The sequence below is a fragment of the Sorex araneus genome, chromosome 8 (assembly GCF_027595985.1).
Source record: "Sorex araneus isolate mSorAra2 chromosome 8, mSorAra2.pri, whole genome shotgun sequence".
Classification (NCBI taxonomy): domain Eukaryota; kingdom Metazoa; phylum Chordata; class Mammalia; order Eulipotyphla; family Soricidae; genus Sorex; species Sorex araneus.
Genome location: NC_073309.1, coordinates 22,753,300 through 22,772,528, shown reverse-complemented (window position 1 = coordinate 22,772,528; position 19,229 = coordinate 22,753,300). Strand labels below are relative to the sequence as shown.

At 65.7% G+C, this 19,229-nt stretch overlaps 2 protein-coding genes across 2 annotated transcripts; one reads left to right on the top strand and one right to left on the bottom strand.

Moving 5' to 3' along the window:
- Positions 1-218: 218 nt before the first annotated feature.
- POLR2C (RNA polymerase II subunit C) lies at positions 219-6,928 on the top strand. Its single transcript, XM_004600642.3, has 9 exons — positions 219-350; positions 454-503; positions 2,692-2,760; positions 2,922-2,974; positions 4,701-4,829; positions 5,057-5,108; positions 5,217-5,385; positions 5,472-5,546; positions 6,267-6,928. The coding sequence occupies exons 1-9, from the start codon at positions 265-267 to the stop codon at positions 6,409-6,411; spliced, it is 828 nt and encodes a 275-aa protein (XP_004600699.1). The 5' UTR covers positions 219-264; the 3' UTR covers positions 6,412-6,928.
- Positions 6,876-18,601, bottom strand: DOK4 (docking protein 4). Its single transcript, XM_055146007.1, has 9 exons — positions 18,419-18,601; positions 13,979-14,290; positions 9,878-9,985; positions 9,636-9,750; positions 9,389-9,508; positions 9,111-9,300; positions 8,512-8,650; positions 8,302-8,425; positions 6,876-8,182 (listed from the first exon to the last, which is right to left on the bottom strand). The coding sequence occupies exons 2-9, from the start codon at positions 14,042-14,044 to the stop codon at positions 8,061-8,063; spliced, it is 984 nt and encodes a 327-aa protein (XP_055001982.1). The 5' UTR covers positions 14,045-14,290; positions 18,419-18,601; the 3' UTR covers positions 6,876-8,060.
- Between the last annotated feature and the right edge of the window lie 628 nt (positions 18,602-19,229).

Genomic DNA, 19,229 nt, shown 5'->3' with positions numbered 1-19,229 from the left:
GTGCTCAAGGGACCATATGGGATGCTGGGATTCGAACCCGTTGTCCGCGTGCAAGGCAAATGCCCTCCCCGCTGCACTGTCGCTCCAGCCCCAGCGCCCCCCCACCCGCTGCCTTTTATAACGGCCCCGGGAGGCGGGCACGCGGCGGTGCCGGCCTCCGGCCAGCAGGTGGCGCTGCGAGCGCGTCTTCCTGCCCCGGAAGCGGCGGGAGGGCGCGGGCCACTTCCGGCGGCGGCGCGGCGGGGCGGAGGGGCGGCGGGCGCGATGCCGTACGCGAACCAGCCCACCGTGCGCATCACGGAGCTCACGGACGAGAATGTCAAGTTCATCATCGAGAACACGGACCTGGCGTAAGGCCGAGGCGCGGGCGGGCGGCGGCGGCGGCGGGGTGGCGGCGGCGGGGCGGCGGCGGCGGGGCCCGGGGCGCGCTCACGCCGCCCTCTCCCTCCGCAGGGTGGCCAACTCCATCCGCAGGGTCTTCATCGCCGAGGTGCCCATCATCGGTAAGCGGGCCTGGCCACGGCCGAGGGCGGGGAGCACTTTCCGTGGGCTGTGTTGGGGGGGCACCCACCCACAGGGGGGTCCCGGGGATCGAACCCGTGTCGGCCGTGTGCAAAGCAGAGCCCTGACCCGCTGTGCCCTCGCGCCGGGCCCCTGGAGTGGGTCTCGATACCTCCGCGGAGCCCGGGTGACATTTGCAGGTCTGTTTGGGGCCTTTCGGACACTCGCAGCCCATCAGCAGGGTGACACCGAGGATGGAATGAGTGTGGGGGTGCCCAGCGCCCAGCGCTCAGCCCCGGGCAGAGGACCCCCCGCGGCCTCCCCGCGAAGGGGCAGCGTGGGGGAGAAACCTGCTGTGGTGGGGGGAGAGACGCGGTTTCTGCCCAGGTTCCCTGCACCCAGCTCCCCCGTGGGCTTGGCACCCTGGACAGATACCCAAATTTCTGAGCGTTGCCACCTCGTGGGTTAGTAGCAGAGCAAGAGCAGAGAGCAGAGTTGCCGCTCCCCGGGAGAGGGCGCGGAGTCCCCCCAAGCACTTGGCTGCAGAGCTCCCCCCCCCCCCACCGTGCCCTGCTGCCCCCTCCACCGTCGGTTCCACACTGGGCTGGGCTGTGCTTCTGGGCCACCCCGGGCTGGTCTCTGCGTATGTCTGCATGTCTCGGGGCCTGGCTCTGGGCTCTGGTCAGTGAGGGGCATTCTCTCATGATCCGGTCAGACGTGGGGCAGCGGGCAGCCTCAGTTCTCGGGCATTTCCCGCTCGGCGTCCTGCACGGCATGTCCAGCGAGGGAGTGGGGTCTCAGGGTGCAGTCCCGACCACCAGGGTCTGAGCGGTACCACTTCTGACAACATCTGCAAGTGGTAGAAGTTCCGCAAGTCGTAGCACCTGCTGCCCGCCAGACCGCAGTAAGAATACGACAATACAGCTGGTAGAGCTCTTGCCTTGCTCTCGGCCAACCCGGGGTTCCAACCCCGGCATCCCATACGGTGCCCTTGCAGCCAGGAGTAATTCCTGAGTGCAGAGCAAGGAGTAACACCTGGGCATCACCACCTGTGGCCCGGAAACCGAGAAGACATTACGAACACAACAGTTTTGCTGTCTCAGGGTCCGTGGGGCGTGCCTCACATGCGTGTGGCCTTGAGTTGGATCCCCAGCCAACTTGTATGTGTAGAAAGGACAGGACAAACTCTTAACAGATGTCTTTAGCATGGGCTGGCGGATGTCTCGTCTGTAGGGGAGGGTAATCCTGTCCCCAGTACAGACGGCCCACAACACTCGGCGTGGTGGGGGCTGCAAGGACTTGAACCTGTGCAGGGGAGAATCTGCTCTTGCTGCGGGGTGGGACGGGGGGTGCCAGGCAGGAAGCCAGGGCAGGGCTGGAGAGATAGTGCAGGGAGTAAGGCATTTGCCCAGCCTGCAGCCGACCCTGGTTCAACCACCACCGCCTCCCCCCAGCCCCAGCATATAACACTGATTGGGGCCAGCTTGGCCCCGCGTGGAGAAGCTCGTCTCGCTGTCCTTCGTTTGCTTGGCTAGAGGGAGTGGAGGAGGCCTGGCACAGGCAGAGCCAGCCCGGAGGCTCCGAGCTGTGTCTAGCCTCTTCCGACAGCTGTTCCTAGTGCCCGTGGCCCTGTGTTGTGGATGGACTTGCATTCCGTGGCGGCTTATCTGCGAACAAGTGTGTGTGAGAACACGGTCCTTACCTTTCTTCACGCCCGTTTCTGGTGTGCTCTGGCTTTTATGTTTGCCTGTTCAAGGCGATTCTCCCAGCATTTATAATGTTGGGTCACTTGACCACAAGCTCCAAACCCTAAGATTATGTTCCGTTTGTGTGGCTTGTGGGACTTAAAATCGCCCGAGGAGTGTGTCCCTCCACACTCCCGTACTAGGGGGGCGCAGGCCAGGCTGTTCGCGCCCTCGCGTCCTCAGGCTGCTGGCTCTGCCCCGCGTTAGCGTGAGGAGCAGCGTCAGGTGCTTGTCATGGGCGTCTTCCGCTGAAAGAAGCTGCCGTGGCTCCCCCCGATGTTCTCCGAGGGGCACTTTTCTGCGGCCTGTGAAGGCTCGGAGAGGGCATCTGGGTCTCCGCAGCTGTGGACAGGAGGCTCCGGCGGCCTGGCCCCGCCTGGGGAACACTGCGATGTGTCTGAGATGAATCCGGGGGCTGAACTGTTGGCGTCTCTTTATCTTCTAGCCATCGACTGGGTTCAGATCGACGCCAATTCCTCTGTCCTCCACGACGAGTTCATCGCTCACAGGCTGGGTGAGTGCTGGACACGGGGAGGTTGGTCACGGGGGCCCCCAGGAGGGGAGCCACGGCCGCAGTGCCTGAGGTCACCGCAGGACGCCACCCTCGTTCCAAAGATACGTCTCAATTTCCCCGTTGGCTTGACCTACTCCAAAGAGTTTCTCGATGTCTTCCAGGCTTGATCCCACTCACCAGTGATGACATCGTGGACAAGTTGCAGTACTCCCGGGTAAGTGGTGTCAGGGGGCACGCAGGGTGAGGGGCTTCTGCTCACGGGGGAGTTTCCCCTTCACGTCTCCTAGAAAGACAGTGGAGATGTGATCGGTTTTGCTGAGCCACTTGAGAATGTTGCAGAGAGGGTGATCCTTCGTCCCCCACTCCGTGAGCCTGCGCATCCTGAGTCAGACTCCCCCCGCCCCCCAGTCTCACCCCGCGGCCTGCAGGGGTCTGCGCTTCCCCCGGGCAGCCCGTGTTGAGGGTTCTAGTTGCCCGCACCTGGTCTCTCTGTCGGTCTGAGGCTCGGCCCGGAGTCTCACCTTCCACATGGTTGGTTTGCATCAGTCTCTTGTGATTCGGGCCGACCCGCCGGGCCTGTGTTCTGTGTCGTGGTTTGGTTTGGAGGCCACACGAGCTGGTGCTCAGGGAACCGAGTTCCAGCCCTTCTGTTTCTCTTCTGCTGTGTGATTCGCTTGTGGGGGGTCTCGGTTGCCTTCCCAATTGGCCAGGGGGCTGCAGTCTGGCCAGCCGGGGCCACTGCTTCCTGTAGACACAGAAAGGACCCGGACGGTCCTCACTGGCGTGAGAGCAAGTGTCCTGGGAGATGTCCTGCTCACACGCGCATTTCCTGAAGATAGGCCAGCCGAGGTACCCGGCCTGCCAGCACACAGTCCGCGTCAGCCCTTCCGAAATAGCCACCGCAGGGGGGAGGGGCGCGGCCCACTCCTGGGTGCAGCCCCAGGACACAGATACTGGGCCACTAGGTGTGACCCCCCCAGCCAGCACTGCCTTTCCCACTGACACCCCAGGCTCCTAAGGGCTGCGGCAGCCTGGCCGTGAGAGAGGGGAGTGTGCGGGAAAGCGGGGTTTTTATTGGGAGGGGCGGGAGAGGGCACACCCTTTGGTACTCAGGGCTCACTCCCGGCCCAACATGCAGGGGTCACTCCTGGTGGAGCTGGGGGTCCCACTTAGGTTGGCCACGTACAAGCCTTGTCTCTCTGGCTCCAGATTGTTGTTTTTATTTATTTGTTTTGGTGGGATTCAGTAAGACTTCAGGGAGACAGAAATGAAGGGGAGAGTAAGGTAGGGAAGCCCCCAGATTAAGGGAGGGGTCTTCTAAAGTACAATTCTCTCTCTTTTTTTTTTTTTTTTGTTTTTTGGGTCACACCTGGTGATGCACAGGGGTTGCTCCTGGCTCTGCACTCAGGAATCACTCCTGGCAGTGCTCAGGGGACCATATGGGACGCTGGGAATCAAACCCAGGTCAGCCGCGTGCAAGGCAAACACCCTCCCCGCTGTGCTATCACTCCAGCCCCAGTTGTTGATTTATTGTTTAAAGTTGTAACAGGTCTTTCCTTCCCTTCCCGTTGATGTTGTGACTGGAGGCCCCGCCCACTTGGTGGCCACCCTCGAGAGCGCTGTGCTTGGGCCCTTTCTGGTGGCAGGTGCCTGACTGAGCTGGGCCAGGCCAGAGGTCTCCCCGGCAGTTCTGCCGGGCCAGCTCAGACCTCGTGCCGGCAGGGCAGGTGCTTTGCCACCCAGCTGCCCCGGCTCCCGGGGGGCCCATTCCTGTGTGTGATTTGGCGGGGAGGGGCACACCTGGCAGCACGAAAGAACACACCCTAGGTCGCACTCCCCTGCGTCTCTGCGGGAGAGCCCGGGGGGCACCGGGAGGGGGTGGCCGCCGGGCGCCAGCCTGTGGCGTGTGGCCAACCCGGGGGCCTGGCTCTCTGCCGCAGGACTGCACGTGCGAGGAGTTCTGCCCCGAGTGCTCCGTGGAGTTCACGCTGGACGTGCGCTGCAACGAGGACCAGACGCGCCACGTCACGTCCCGGGACCTCATCTCCAACAGCCCCCGAGTCATCCCGGTCAGCGCGCCCGCCCGCGGCCAGGCGGCGACCTCGGGGCAGGGAGGGCGGGGCTGGGTCCAGGCTGCTGGGGCGAGGCAGGCGCCTCTCACTGATCTGCCTGGCCCGCCGGGGCCTGGGCACTGCCAGAGCCCCGTCCCCAGCGAGCGCAGACTGTGGGGACCAGGAGGAGTGGCTGGGGCAGGGGGCTGGGGGCTGCTGACGGCCCCTCTGCTCGGCACCTGCAGGTGACATCCCGGAACCGGGACAACGACCCCAACGACTACGTGGAGCAGGATGGTAAGGAGTCGTGGCCTGTGGCGCAGGTGCCCGGTGGGGGGGGGCCATTGGCCCCTCGGCCTGGTGTCCAGCGGTCGGGGAGGCCATGACCGAGGCCCCTCTCCGCAGACATCCTCATCGTCAAGCTGAGGAAGGGCCAGGAGCTGCGTCTCCGCGCCTACGCCAAGAAGGGCTTCGGCAAGGAGCACGCCAAGTGGAACCCGACCGCCGGGGTGGCCTTCGAGTACGACCCCGACAACGCGCTGCGGCACACCGTGTACCCCAAGCCCGAGGAGTGGTAGGTGTGGGGGGGCTGTCGGGGGCTCCCGTGGCCAGGCACACGGTGCCCTCCGCGCCCTCCCTGACGCGGGTGTTCGGCTGCAGGCCCAAGAGCGAGTACTCGGAGCTGGATGAGGACGAGTCGCAGGCCCCCTACGACCCCAATGGCAAGCCGGAGCGGTAAGTGGGCGCCTGCCACCTCCCCTCGCACCCCGAGCCGGAGGCAGAGGAGCCTCGACTGCTCAGCAGCCCACCCCCACCTCATTCCAGTCTCTGAGGAGAAGGGGCTGTGCTCGGAGGGAGACGCTTGTTTGGTTTGGGGCCACACCTGCTTGGGCTCGGGGCTCACTCCCGGCAGGCTCAGGGGGACCTGGTGGGGTGCTGGGGCTCAAACCCAGGTCAGTTGAGTGCGGGGCAAGTGCCCTCCCCACTGTGCTCTCGCTCCGGCCCTAGGGTCGAAGCTGTTGTATGAACATCTACAACCCTGTGGGCTGGAGGGAGAGTCCGGCGGGCAGGGCCCCTGCAGGACCTGGCGGCCTCAGGTTCAGTCCCTCGAGCCCTGCCGGGAGTGAAGAACTAAGCCACCGGGTGTGGCCCAAACTCTTCCCACCCACTGGTCCCCACTGGGGAAAATGAAAGATAAACCCCAAAGAAGGGACTCGGGCGGAAGCCGCCCTCTGCCGGCTGGTGGCCAGCCAGAACCCGCAGGGCGGCCAGCGTCCGCCCTCTTCTCGGTGGCTGTTGGGGTGTCGCGATTCTGGCCCAGAGAGCACTGGGGGCCCCGTGTGCCAGGTCGGAGGTTGATTGTGGGGCAAGGCCCCCGATGGGAAGTCAGGCCCAGGTGGGGGGGTCCCCAGCCAGCCTGCCCCCTGAGGGCCTCCCCAACTCTCCCCCTCCCAGCTTCTACTACAACGTGGAGTCGTGTGGCTCTCTGCGCCCCGAGACCATTGTCCTCTCGGCCCTGTCCGGGCTGAAGAAGAAGCTGAGTGACCTCCAGACGCAGCTGAGCCACGAGATCCAGAGCGACGTCCTCACCATAAACTAGCCTCACCCCCGCCGGGAGGCTCCCGAGGCTCCTCCGACGGGCCGGGCCGCCGGCACCACGCAGAGGCCACAGGGAAGGGCCCCGCTGGCCTCTGCCGGTCATCGTCACTGTCTCCAACCCCTTTCCCGAAGGAGACGGCTTCGCACACACAGCTGGACTCGGTTTCCCCTGTCAGTTGAACGCTCAGCCCTTGTTCAGACCGACTCAGCCATCCGCTCCTTGCACGTGCTACCTCCTTCGAACCCCAAATTTGGGACCCCCTTCGAAGAACGGTGTTAGATCCTGCCTGCCCACGGCAGCCTTCCCCCCAGTAAACCCACTTTCGAGAGCTTTGTCAGTGGAGACTGACTCCGCCGGCGGCCCCTCGAGCAAGGGCAGGGGCGGGAGGCCTTCATGAAGCCCCAGCCCCGGGGGACATGGGAGGTCCGGAATAGGCGGGAGGGGCACTCACTGAGAACAGGAGCCATCTTTTTCAAAGTTTTTATTTTTGGCAATAAAAGAGCACAACATAATCTCCTTCATGCGTCAGCGTGCCGCTCGGCCGGCCAGTCAGCTCGGCCTCGCCCTCCCCCCTTGTCCCTGGGGTGGCCAGGCCCAGGATCACCATTAGGAGTTGAGCCTGGGGGCAGGGCGGGGGGCCCTCCCTGGCACCAGGGCTCTGTGGGGGAGGAGAGGGCCTCTGGCTTTCTCCTGCCACAACTTGGAACAGTGGTTATTTACAACAAGGTTTGCTCCCACAAATCAGAACCCTAAAGTAGTAAAAAATAAAACAAAAAACACGCAACCAAAGGTCTGATGTGATAGAAAGATAGCCCTTCTGCACGGTAGTCAGTAAATACCAGCACTAGAAAATCAATTGCTTTAATTGCATTTCAGCAGTGAGCCTCAGCACCGTGGGGGAGCACGCGGAGGGTCCGGAGTGCTCGCGGCTGGCGGGAGGTGGGCCAGACGCCCCGCCCCGCCCTGCCCGCCACAGCCTGCCCCGTGCAGGGAAGAGCTCGGAGGGCCTGCGGCCAGCAGCAGCCCTCCGCCGGGGCCTCTCCGCCTGCCACGCAGGAAGGGGCCCGGGCAGAAAAGACATTTTTAAAACCCGAGGTTTTTCCCCTGAGGTACCAGCCCGGTGGCACCTCTGCTTGAAACTCCCGAGCGCAAGGCTGCCAGGTGGCGCGGTGTAAGTTCGGATCCTTCCTGTGCCACGCCAGGCCCGGGACCAAGAAGCCGCCTCGCTGCCGCGGCCACCAGCCTGCTTGGGGACCGACCGTGGGGGGGGGCAGCCTCGAGTTCCGATTGTCGCACTCCTCAGGCCAGGCGGCAGGTGGACGGGGCCACGGAGGGCAGGGAAAGAAGGGTCCCCTCCGTTCCAGTACAGCCCGGACTCCGGCCTGGTCCCGGGACTGGAAGAGCGGTTTGTGGGGGGAGGAAGGGGGGTTCATTAATAGAGAATATATCATAGCTGTATATATTAAATCATGAACAGTAGAGCCCCACGGCAGCTCCAGCCCCTCATGCTCGGGCGGCAGGGCCAGCCCTTGGCCTTGGTCCAGCCTCACTCTCGGGGGCGAGGAAGGGACAGGCCTGCTCCCCTTCTCCGGGCTCTCGGCGCCAGCCCCCCGGGGCCGTCCACAGTCCGTCACTGGCAGCCCCCGCGGTCACGGGGCCGGGGCCTGGGCCTCGCTGCCGTCCCCCGGGCTGGCCTTTGGCTTCAACAGGATGAATCTGTCGAGGAGGTCTGTCTCCGAGCTGGCCTGGGCGGTCCCGGGGTAGCCCTCACCTGTGGACAGACGCAGAGGCGGGGCCGGGCCTCAGAGCCAGGGCTGAGGGTGCCCTGGCCAGGTGCCTCCCGGCAGGGAGCTGGGGGGCAGGCGGGCGGGGCCCCCGGCGGCCACTCACCGGCACAGCTGGCGGTCTCGCTGATGTTCTGGGAGCCGGTGATGTGGTGCCAGTAGGCGCTGCGGGGGAGCATGGTGGTGGGCGTGCAGGGGTAGGAGTAGTGCTCCGTGCCCTTGTTCAGCAGCTGGGGGGCAGAGGGAGGGCCGGCGGTGAGCCCGGGGCCGCCCCCGCACGCCCCCGGGGCCTTCCCCCCACCCACCGCCGCCTCACCCGCACGTTCTTCTCCATCTCCAGCAGGACCCGCCGGTGCTGCTCGGCGATGGCCAGCGTGGCCCCGTGCACCCGCTGGTAGATCTGCTCCCCCTCCTGCGTCTGGAAGGTGTACAGTCCTTCCCCCGCGTCGCACATCCTGCACACGGGGCCCGTCAGGAGCGAGGCCCGGCACGCAGGCCGCGCCCCGGGCCCTCGGGAGCACAAGCAGGGCTGCCTGGGGGGTCTGCGCGTGCCGGGCAGACGGTTAAATGAACGCCCCGGAGCCCCCGCACGACACCAGCTTCCCACCCTGGGTGTCCTCGAACCATTCACTGGTGAGGAACCTGAGGCAGGCTGGCAGGCAGGGGGCCAAGGTCACGGGGGATTCGACAGAATTTAAATCCAGGCACGTCTGCTGCAGTTCAAGCTCAGGGGGTCCCCATGCTCACAGATGTTCTGTCCCGAGATGCTTTCCCCAGCCCCTACTAAGCCCCCCGGGACCCCGGGTGCGACGGTTCCCTCCCGAGGCCGCAGGACCCCACCGCGCATGCGCTCACCCCCTTAGCCAAGCGCGGGGCCGGGGAGCTGATCCCCGCGGGCGGCCCAGGGGCACCTACCGGCCCGCCTCGAAGGTGAAGCGGGTGGCGTCCCGGCCGTAGCGGCGCAGCGAGCAGAGCGGCCACGAGACGAGCTTCACGCGGGGGTTGTGGATGTCCCAGAGGTAGATGTTCTCGTGCGTGATCTGCAGCTTGCACTCGCCGTACACGTCCAGGTTGGGGCAGGGCAGCAGGAAGACATTGAAGCGATCTGGAGGGGGAGGTGGGGGGAGCCGGGTGCGTGGGCGGGGGCTGGAGGGAGGGACCGCCGCCCCACCCCGCCCGTCGCCCGCTCTCACCTGTCTGTTCGCACTGCACCCCTGGGGCCAGCAGGTCCGGCTCCCCCAGGCTGATGTCGTTGAGCCTCGACCCCAGACACTCCACGGACAGGGTCTTGTACCACTCCTCGGCCTCCAGCTCTGGAGAACACAGGCGTGCTGGGGCCCTGCTCCACGGCCCACGCACCCCTTCCCACCTGCACTACACGCTGGGGGTCCGCTCCCTCCAGCCTCATCCCCCACGCCTGCAGCCCCGGGAGACCCTCACCTGAGTCGCAGGTGAAGGTCCGGGCGGAGTCGTCGGTGAATATGATGGCCACCGCCTGCCTCTTGGTCTCCTTGGGGAGCCGGGTGACACACTTGACATTGCTGATCTCCGTCACCTGGGGCAGCAGCCACAGGGGACTCAGCCAGGCAGGGGAGCCAGTGCTCACACCACAGCCGCCCCCGGAAGGCCCGCCCTCGGCCCTAGAGGGGGGGGGGCTCTCAATAGGGCCCCGGCCACCTCACCTTGGGGCAGCCTCGGAGGCACACTGACTTCTCATCTGGATACTTCTCCAGCCGCTGGGGCCCCTTGCTGGAGGACTTCCGGAACACCAGCCAGCACCTCCGGTAGATCTGCGGGGACCACGGGATGACCCGGATCAAGCCTACCTGGGCCACGCCCACCTGCCAGCCCAGAGCTGCAGTTCCCCCATCGACCGCCGGGGGGCAGTGCCACACTGCCTCCCCGGAGCCCCAGTCCAGATGACACATGGTCGGGGAGGGGAGGGGCGGGTGAGCAGGGCGTCCCCTCCCATCCCCAGGGGACAGAGAGGTTAAACTGAGAGGCACCCAAAAGTTAAGCAACTAATCCGTGTATGGGGCTCTTTTAAGCAGACTGTCCAGGGCTGGAGCACATGCCTTGCACGCGGGCAGCTGGGGTCTGACCCTGGACGGACGCCCCCCCACACCTCATGGGGAGCAACTGCCAAGTCCCCAAGGATTTTGTCTGTTTTGTCTGGGGCCACACCCAGGGATTCCCAAGGCTTACTACTGGCTCTGGACTCGGGAGTCACTGGCGGGGCTCAGGGGGCCGTATGGGGTGCCAGAGAGAGAACACGAGCTGCTGGTGCAAGGCCAGCATCCTCCCTGCTGGACTGTCGCCCCAGCCCCTGCCACGGGCTTTAAAAATAAAATAAAGGGGCCACAGAGGGACTAACGGGGGCTAATGCGTGCGCCTTGGATGTGGCCAACCCCAGTTCAATTCCCAGCAGGGAATGAATGACCCCCGGGGCACAACTAGGAGTGACCCCTAATCACTTCGAGCTGTGACCCCAAAACCCAAAAGCACAAAAAATAAAATAAGGTTGAAGAAGTAATAAAGCAGGCAAGACAAGGCTGGCCCTGAATGCAGCTGACCCGTGTGATCTCTGAGCCCCGCCAGGAGTGATCCCTGGGTGCAGAGCCAGGAGTAAGCCCCTCGCACCACCAGCCACGGCCCCCAGACCTGAAACTAAGATACACTACGTAAGAGCAGCTGTCCGGCCCCCCGAGCACTGACCCGCTACCTGAGGGTCAGCCGCCCCGAGGCAGCGTCCAGGGGCTGCTGCGTGCCCACAGCCCTGCTCTCCAAGCCGGGAGGGCACTAGGTTGGGGGGCCCTCTGGTCTCCGGGGCTCTCACCAACACCTCTCCATTCTCCCCACTGCACCCCGAGGGCCTTTAGGGTCCCAAGGGGCTTCCCCATCACAGGTGGAGGCCAGAAGAAATTCTCTAAGAAAAAAGGGGAGTGAGGGGCTGAAGCAATAGCACAGTGGGGAGGGCATTTGCCTTGCACGCGGCCAACACAGATTCGATTCCCAGCATCCCATATGGCCCCCTGAGCACTGCCAGGACTAATTCCTGAGTGTAGAGCCAGGAGTAACCCCTGAGCATCGCCAGGTGTGACGAAAGAAAGAAAGAAAGAAAGAAAGAAAGAAAGAAAGAAAGAAAGAAAGAAAGAAAGAAAGAAAGAAAGAAAGAAAGAAAGAAAGAAAGAAAGAAAGAAAGAAGTGATAGGATAGCAAGGAGGGCATTTCGCCTTGCACGGGGGCCACCTGGGTTCAATCCCCCACACCCCAAAAGGTTCCCCAAGCCCAGTCAGTAGTAATCACAGAGCCAGGAGCGCTACAGGGTGCAGACAAAAAAAAAAAAAACAGAATGGAGGAGCCAAGAAGCTGGGGTTACTAGACCCACCCTGATGGGGCACTAGATCCGCCCCAGTTCACGAAGGCTTCATGGGTTCCCCCAGGGGCACGGGCAGGGGCGGCCATTCATTCTCCAGGGCTTACGGGGCTCACTGGCATCCGACCTCCCGCCCCCTCCAGGGACCCCGCTCCCCTACAGCAGTCAGCAGAGCAGCGGGAACGAGGGCAGTCTCGGGGCCACCGCCCCGGCCCCCAACCTCCCCCAGTCTCCGGCAGCCCAGAGGGACCCAGAGATGCCAGTCCGGTTCCCTCATGACCCTGGCTCACCCCTCCTCAGCCCACTCAACACGAGAGAGAGAGAGAGAGAGAGAGAGAGAGAGAGAGAGAGAGAGAGAGAGAGAGAGAGAGAGAGAGAGAGAGGGGGGGGGGGAGGGAGAGGGAGGGGGAAGGGAGGGAGGGAGAGCAGGGACATGGGGGGAAGGGAAGACGGATGGAATGAGGCACGGACAGATGGACAGACGGCCCTGCCAGGCTGAACTCCGCTTATCCTCTATTTCCCATGGCAGAAGGCCTGAGGCTGGAGTACCGTGGGGGCTGGTTCCAGGTCACATACACACACGTGTGTGCACACACCGCCCCAGGAGTTATCACTCAAGAATCCCCCTTTCCACTTCCCACAGTCTTTTTAATCAAAGCTTCAGAAACACTGTCACATACTGTCATCCTATCAGACACTGCCACACACTGTCACCCTGTCAGAAACTGCCACACATTGTCACCCTGTTAGGTACTACACTGTCATCCTGTCAGGTACTACCACACACTGTCACCTTGTCAGGTACTACCACACACTCTCACCCTGTCAGACACAGCCACACACTGTCACCCTGTCAGAAACTGCCACACATTGTCACCCTGTCAGGTACTGCCACACACTGTCCTCCTGTCAGAGGCTACCACACGCTGTCACCCTGTCAGGTACTACACTGTCACTCTGCCAGGTACTACCACACACTGTCACCTTGTCAGGTACTACCACACACTGTCACCCTGTCAGACACAGCCACACACTGTCACCCTGTCAGGTACTGCCACACACGGTCAGCCTGCCAGACAGCCACACAGTCACCCCATCAGGTAATGCCACATACTGTCACATAGTCCCACAATGCCACACAAACTGCCAGTTCCTGTCGCATACTCACACTGTCACTCTCACTGTCACACACTGCCAGTTCCTGTCACATACTCACACAGTCACTGGCACACACTCGCTGTCACATGCTCTCACTGACACACGCTGCTGTGCCACAGACCTGCCAGGTGGGAGGGTCGCCCCCTCTCTCCCAGAGCTGCCCCTCCCCTCAGTGACCAAGGAGCTGTGGGTTGTGAGGGTGTGGGCACCCCCAGAGCCTCGCTACGTCACAGCTTCCCACCGGCCATGCCCCCCGCGGGGTTCCTGCAGCTGAGGGGCCTCACCAGCAAGGGTAGCCGGTGGGTGCTGCGCCCCCCCGCCCGCTGGGTTCCGGTCTCTGCGTTAGGGGGGGTTCCGTCCTTCTCTCAGGGCAAGTCCTAGGCTCCTGGGCAGGCGCCCCCAGCTGGGCCGTGAGCCCCTCTCTCCAAGACGCCAAACACCCCCCCACACACACACACACACAGCTCAGCCCTGACAGGTGACCCGCAGGGCGCAGGAGGGTCCTCTCAGGGTGCCCTGCCTGGCTGACACGAGGCAGGCCTGGCACCTCAGCTCAGGGAGTGGTGGCGGAGGGGACGAAGGAAGCCCCCCGAGAACGCCAGCTCACCAGGCTTCCTTCGCTTGGGGTGGGGCAGCAGCCCCTCAGCAAGAACAGAAGCCCCCGTCCTGCCTCCTGGGGGCCGAGGGAGAGTCCAGCCGGGCCCCAAGGCCCCCCCACAGGGCACCACCCACAACTTGGAGGAAAGCTGCCTGCCCAGAGCAGGGAGCCGCACCCCCCTCCACATCCTGATCCCCACCGGCCTGGGCAGCCCAGCCCCGCCCCCTGTACCCCAGCCCCGCCCCTGTAACCCCAGCCCCGCCCCTGCACCCCGGCCCCGCCCCCTGCACCCCCAGCCCCGCCCCCTGCACCCCCAGCCCCGCTCCCATGCCAGCGTTTCACAGCAACTCCCCAAAGGCAGAGAAATGCCCACATGCCATGCTGGGGGTGGGGGGGCTGCACCCTCCAGCGGCAGGAGTGGGGGCAGGGAGGGGCTGGGGGGCTGGTCTCGGCTCCAGCGGCTGCTACAACTTCAACAATAGCAAGGCGGGCGCCGCCTGCCCGGGCGCTGCCACCACCACCACCGCTGCCACCCGCGGCCGGGACGCGGGCCAGCACTGCCAGGGGGCGCGGGCACATGCCAGGCCGCCCCCCACGGGTCGCACGCCTGGGGACCAGCCCTCGGGAGGGCGGGAGGGGCGGCACGCTCACCCCCAGCTTCCTGCTCTTCATCCGCACGTAGCCCTGCTTGACGATGTCGTTGAAATTGGTCGCCATGGTCGGCGGCGCTCCCCGGAGGCTGGGGGCGCCCGGCCTGGGCGAGGGGCGCGCGGGGACGGAGGACGCCCACTGGAGGCGGCGGCGGCGGCGGCAGCGGCGACAGCGGCAGCGGCGGCGGCGGTGGCAGTGGCAGCCCGGGCTTCCGGCGCCTCCGATCACCTGTTCGCGATCCCGTCGGTCCGGGTCCCACCGTCGGGGCGGCCGTCAGCTCAGCATTGTCCCCGCACCGCCCCTGCCCGGCACCTGCGGGCGGGAGCGCGGCCGGGCGGGTGAGGCGGTGGCATCCCTCTCGCTTCCCCCGGCTGCTCCCTCTTTTCCCCCTTTCCCTTCCACACCCCTCCCTCCCTCCCTCCCTCCTTCCCTCCCTCCCTCCGCCCTCCCTTCTTCCTTCCCTTCCTCCCCGCCCCGGGATGGCAGAACCATTCAGGGAAGCCCGAGGTGGAGACGGCGGCGGAGAGGAAAATGGTCCAGCCCAGTCCCCTCCCTCACGGCGGCGGGCTGGCGGTTAACCCCTTCCTGGCCGCGGCTTCCCCGCCAAGGTGGGGGTGCCCGCCGCCCGCGGGGGCTGTCCCACCCCGTTTCCTGTCCCAGCTTTGGACTGGACTCGGGGCGACGCGCTGGAGGGGGCTCCGGGAGATGGCTGGGGGAGGGGGGCCACCAGCTGAGGCCTCGGGCGCACAGCCCCACCTCTGCCTCCACCCCAGGGTGGGGGGACGGCCTCTCAAGCCCGCACAGCACCGCCTTCGCCCTGGTCTCCTGCAACTCCTCTGGGTGCTGTTTCCTGGGTGGGAGAGGCCAGAGTCCAGCGGGGCGGGGCCCCCAGATAAGCCGGAGCTGGGCTGGGCCTGCAGGGGGTGCAGGTGGGGGAGACGGGCGGTCTCGGGGGGAAAGAAAGATCCCCGCCAGCCAGGAACCCCTTGTCCAGAGCCAGCCCAGAGTTCGTTACAGGGAGAGCTGGGCCCAGGTGGGCCCAGGTGAGAAACACCTAGAGCGAGTCCACAGGCAGCATCGGGCAGTGCCAGCAGGGGTCACTCATCACACCAACAGACAGGAAGGCAAACGGTGACCCAGTCCCACAACCTCAGGTCACAGGTGGGGAAAGGAAGCAGCCCAGAGAAGGTACTAGCCTGGCTGAGGTCACACAGCAGCCCCGGGCACAGTGAGGGGCTGGGGCAGGCCTTGAGCAACGTCTCTGGTGGGTCCCACCATGGTGGTGCTCAGGGACAAGGTGATGCCGGCCACCTGCCCCCACCCGAGTCCCCGGTCACCAAAGGGGTGACTACGGGGTCACGAGGCCTGGGACCGACAGAGATGAATCTCCTGGCCATCTGGCTACTGAGCCCATAAGCACAGACCAGGCGGCCGCCCCAGGGGGCACACACCTCCGGGGAGGGGCCCCTGTCCAGTGTCACCTCATCACCTCTGCGGGCCGCCTCCCTGCCCCCTGGGGTGCCCACCCAGCCTGGTCTGCTGGCAGGGTCTGCCACAGTGTCCAGCCACCCGGGGCTCCGGCCTGTGCCCGGCGCTGCCCGGCCTCGCTCTGCCATCCCCCAGCCAGCGGGTGACCCTGGACGGCCAGGTCAGAACCCACCCAGAGGTCCCCGGGAGCATCCAAGGCAGCCTGTGATGTGGTCACAGCGTCGGGTGCAGGGGCCAGGGGCCAGGGGCGCCCAACACAGCCCGGCAGGCTGGCACCCACCCCCAGCTCCCCCAGGTCCCGTGACGCTCCCCCGTGACGGACCACCCAGCTCTGGGGACCACCCTGCGTTTCTTTTTTTCCATTCTGATTTTTGAGCCACCATACCCGGTGATGTTCAGGGCTCACTCCTGGCTCTGCTGCACTCAGGGGTCTCGCCTGACGGGGTCTGGGAGACCATCTGGGATGCCGGGGACCGAACCTGGGCCAGCCGCGTGCAAGGGCTCACCACCCCGCAGTGCTGGGAAGAGGGCAGTGCCCATGGCCAGGGCCTCGGATCGGCCACAGACAAGCGGCCCTGGGCCGCACTCGGCCCCGAACGTCGTCCACACAAACCACGACCTGGACCCGGGACTCCCAGAGGGACAGCCCAGGAATCGGGGAGGTGAGGAAGAAGGGGAATGGTCAACGGCTACCCACACCCTGGACAAGGCAGGGATCAAGGTGGGGGGGACCCAGCATCGCCCCCCTCCCCGGAGGCTACACTATGTGCACGCTGGGCCAAGACCCCCCAGGCGGAGGCTGTACAGGCCCACAGGGCAGCAAGGAGGGGAGAGCGGCGGAACCCCAGAACCCCCGCTGTCCCCCCAGAACAAGAGGCCCCTGACCGCAGCTCCAGTCATCTCAAGCAGGAAGCCCTCGCCTGAGGTGGGAAGCATGCCCCCTCACCACCCACCCCCGTGTCCACACCCCACGTGCAATAGTTTCTCAACCCACAGAGCGTCCAACCGGCTGTCCCCCTTTTGTCTGTCTGTCTATCTGTCTGTCTGTCCACTAGGGACTGCTGCCCAGAGGCTGGCAGGCTCCAGGCAAGCCCACTCCCCAGGATGGCAGTGCCCCGGGGTGGAGCAGGGGACTCGCTGGTGGCCCCATGCCCTTCCATCCCCGCAGCTCTCCACACCCCGCCCCTCCAGCCCAGCACCCTCCCCCCTCCCCCAGCCCAGCCTCTCAGCACCTGGATTCTGCCCCTAGGCTCTGGCTCCTGAACAAACGCTCCCTCCGGGCCGGGCCGCGAGGGGCAGCCAATGAGCGAGCTTGGGCAGCGCCACCCGCCCGCCCGGCCTCCCCAGCCCTGACAGCTCGGATCTTATCAGGCCTTCAGGGATGGCCCAAGCTGCGCCCTCAGTCGGAGCCAGGCCGTCTCCAACGCCGGCCGCTGCCCGGGAGCCTCCAGGTGGGCCGGCCCTCTCGCCCCCAAAGTCTTGTTAGCAAGGGCCAGGAGGGGCCCCTGAGGGGTCCGCAGCCCAAGCCTAAAACACTCAGGTCTCACCCAACTCGGGTGCGAAGGTAAATTCCATAGCCCGGGGGTGGAGCGCTGGGGGCGGGGGGGGGGGCACAACCCGCCTCCAGAGCCCCAAAACCACTGCCGCTCTGCCCGGCCAACGCCAGCCCTGTCCGCCTCGATGCACCCCACCGCGGGCACTCCTCCCCCGGCCTGCCCACCCCCAGCAGCAAGAGGGGACCACTGGCCGTCGCCCCCACCCCTCGGAAATACTGTTCCCTCACCTGGCCCCCAGGTCCTCGCTCTGGCTGGAGCTCAAAGGTCACCTCTCAGAGCGGCCGCCTAGGCCCACCCTGGCCACTGCCCCATCAGTCTCCACCTTCATTCACCTGTGGTGGGGGGCGGGGGGCTTCCCTGCCTCCTCCTCTGGGCTGCTGCTCCCAGCACTCAGAACAGGGACGAGTGCAGAGCCGGGGCTGGACACTCGGGGTTGGGATTCTCCCGGGAGACTAGTCCTCATCCTTTCTGGAAACAGGCCCCAGGGCCTTCGGTTTGGTGGGGGGGGGACACTCCAGACCCGCCCCCGCCCCCAGTGGGATTCAGAGCCTGCCTCAGGGGAGAGGGCGTGGCAGACACCTAGTCCAGGCCTGGCCCCCACCTTCCGCCAGGGCGGTTGGGTGAGCTCGCACCCAGCCCGGCTACCCTGCCCGGGGCAGAGCCTCAGCCCGAGGCCAGGGCCCCTTCCGGGCAGGAGCTGGGAAAGAAGGCTGGGCCCGGGCTGACCGGTGGGCGCGGGAGTGAGACCCGAGTCCCACCACTGGGAGGGTAAAAGAAATGAGCAAGAGGACAAGAGTCTGCCGGAACCCTGGCGGCCCTCGCAGGACAGGGGAGGAGAGGGTCTGGGGGCCAGCCTCTCTCTGGAGTGTGGGCTCGCGCCCCGAACCCTGTCGGACCCCCCCTCGCCCGATCTTGCCCTCCACCCCCAAGGTTCAGTGAGTGCCTTGAAGGCTGCGGGGCACCCAGGGCCCCACTCCGGCCGAGCGGTGACGGCAGCGGGAGACAAGGCCTGGGGGGCCCTGGAGGAGAGGAGAGGGGGCCAAGGAGCCCCCCATCCCGGGCCAGTCGGAACCGTGAGGGGGGAGCAGGCGCTTGCAGGTGGGGGACCCGGGTGCAGGAGCGCCTCCGGGAATTTGCGGGAGGCAGGAAAGCCGGCAGGAGGGGCGCGGGAGGGGGCTGCACGGGACTGGGTCATGCGGGGTGGGGGGCCCCGGCTTCTCCCACAGTCGGCGGAATCGGGGCTGGACCCCCACCCCCGGCCAGGAAGGCCCGGGCAGCGCGGGGAGGGCGGGCTCGGGGACTAGTTCCCAGGACCCCAGCGGGCTTTGGGGGCGCTCTCGGGTCTCCGGCGCGGCCCAGGCTCCCCCCCACCCCCCGCCCCGGGACCCCCGGTTACCTGGGCGCCGCGGCCCGGCCCGGGGGCGCTGGGTCCACTGCGCGGATGGCCAGGCTCATGCCCGCGTCAGCGCGCGGCCGGCGGGGGCGGCGGGGCGACGGCGCCGGACTCCGGGCGGGGACAGCGGGGACAGCGGGGAGGCGCGGCCGCCGGCTTCGCTCCGGCTCGGGCCCGGCCCGGACTCGGCCCGCCGCGACCCCGCCCCGGACACGCCCCAGGACACGCCCCGGGCCCGCCCCCGACCGGCGCGACCGTAGTTCTCCGAGCATCCGGGCACACACTTTTGCCCTGGTCCCGTGCCGCGCGTTTCCCGGTCTCCTTCCTTTAGGTCGCTTTTGGTACCACCATTTCTCCCTCCCTGCTACCCAGAACCGCATCTTACATCGCCTCTCAGCCTCTGGAACCTTGCTGGACCCCACGTCGGCGGTCAGTGTTGAAGTCTCAATCTCTCAACTGGACACACATCCATTGTCCTCCCTGCCTCATCCTCACTTTGACTCCCTGGGGCTGGCGTCCCCTCCCCAGCCTCTCCCAGAGTCAGCTCACCCCTAGTACTTGGACTGAGCACAGAGTCAGGAGTAAGTCTTGAGCACTGCTGAGTGGGACCCGCAAACACAAACTAAAGAAATTAGAATGTCTGGGAAAAGCCCCACCAAAATCTGTTTTTAACAAGCCCCTGGGGGATTCTGATCCGCACCAGCTCAGCCCCCAGCTTTCCACTATCTATAGATACCAAAGCACTGAAATCCTGAGGATGTAGGGGCTGGAGATATAGTACACAGTGGAGGGCATGTGGCCAACCAAGTTTCCA

Bases quoted from the DNA above. Each gene is read 5' to 3' on its own strand.
- POLR2C (XM_004600642.3), top strand. From the start codon at position 265: ATGCCGTACGCGAACCAGCCCACCGTGCGCATCACGGAGCTCACGGAC. The intron at 504-2,691 runs GTAAGCGGGCCT...TTTATCTTCTAG, and splicing joins CGCCGAGGTGCCCATCATCG to CCATCGACTGGGTTCAGATC. The intron at 5,386-5,471 runs GTAGGTGTGGGG...GTTCGGCTGCAG, and splicing joins TACCCCAAGCCCGAGGAGTG to GCCCAAGAGCGAGTACTCGG.
- DOK4 (XM_055146007.1), bottom strand. From the start codon at position 14,044: ATGGCGACCAATTTCAACGACATCGTCAAGCAGGGCTACGTGCGGATG. The intron at 9,509-9,635 runs GTGAGGGTCTCC...TGTGTTCTCCAG, and splicing joins GACCTTCACCTGCGACTCAG to AGCTGGAGGCCGAGGAGTGG. The intron at 8,651-9,110 runs GTAGGTGCCCCT...CCCCGTGTGCAG, and splicing joins TTCACCTTCGAGGCGGGCCG to GATGTGCGACGCGGGGGAAG.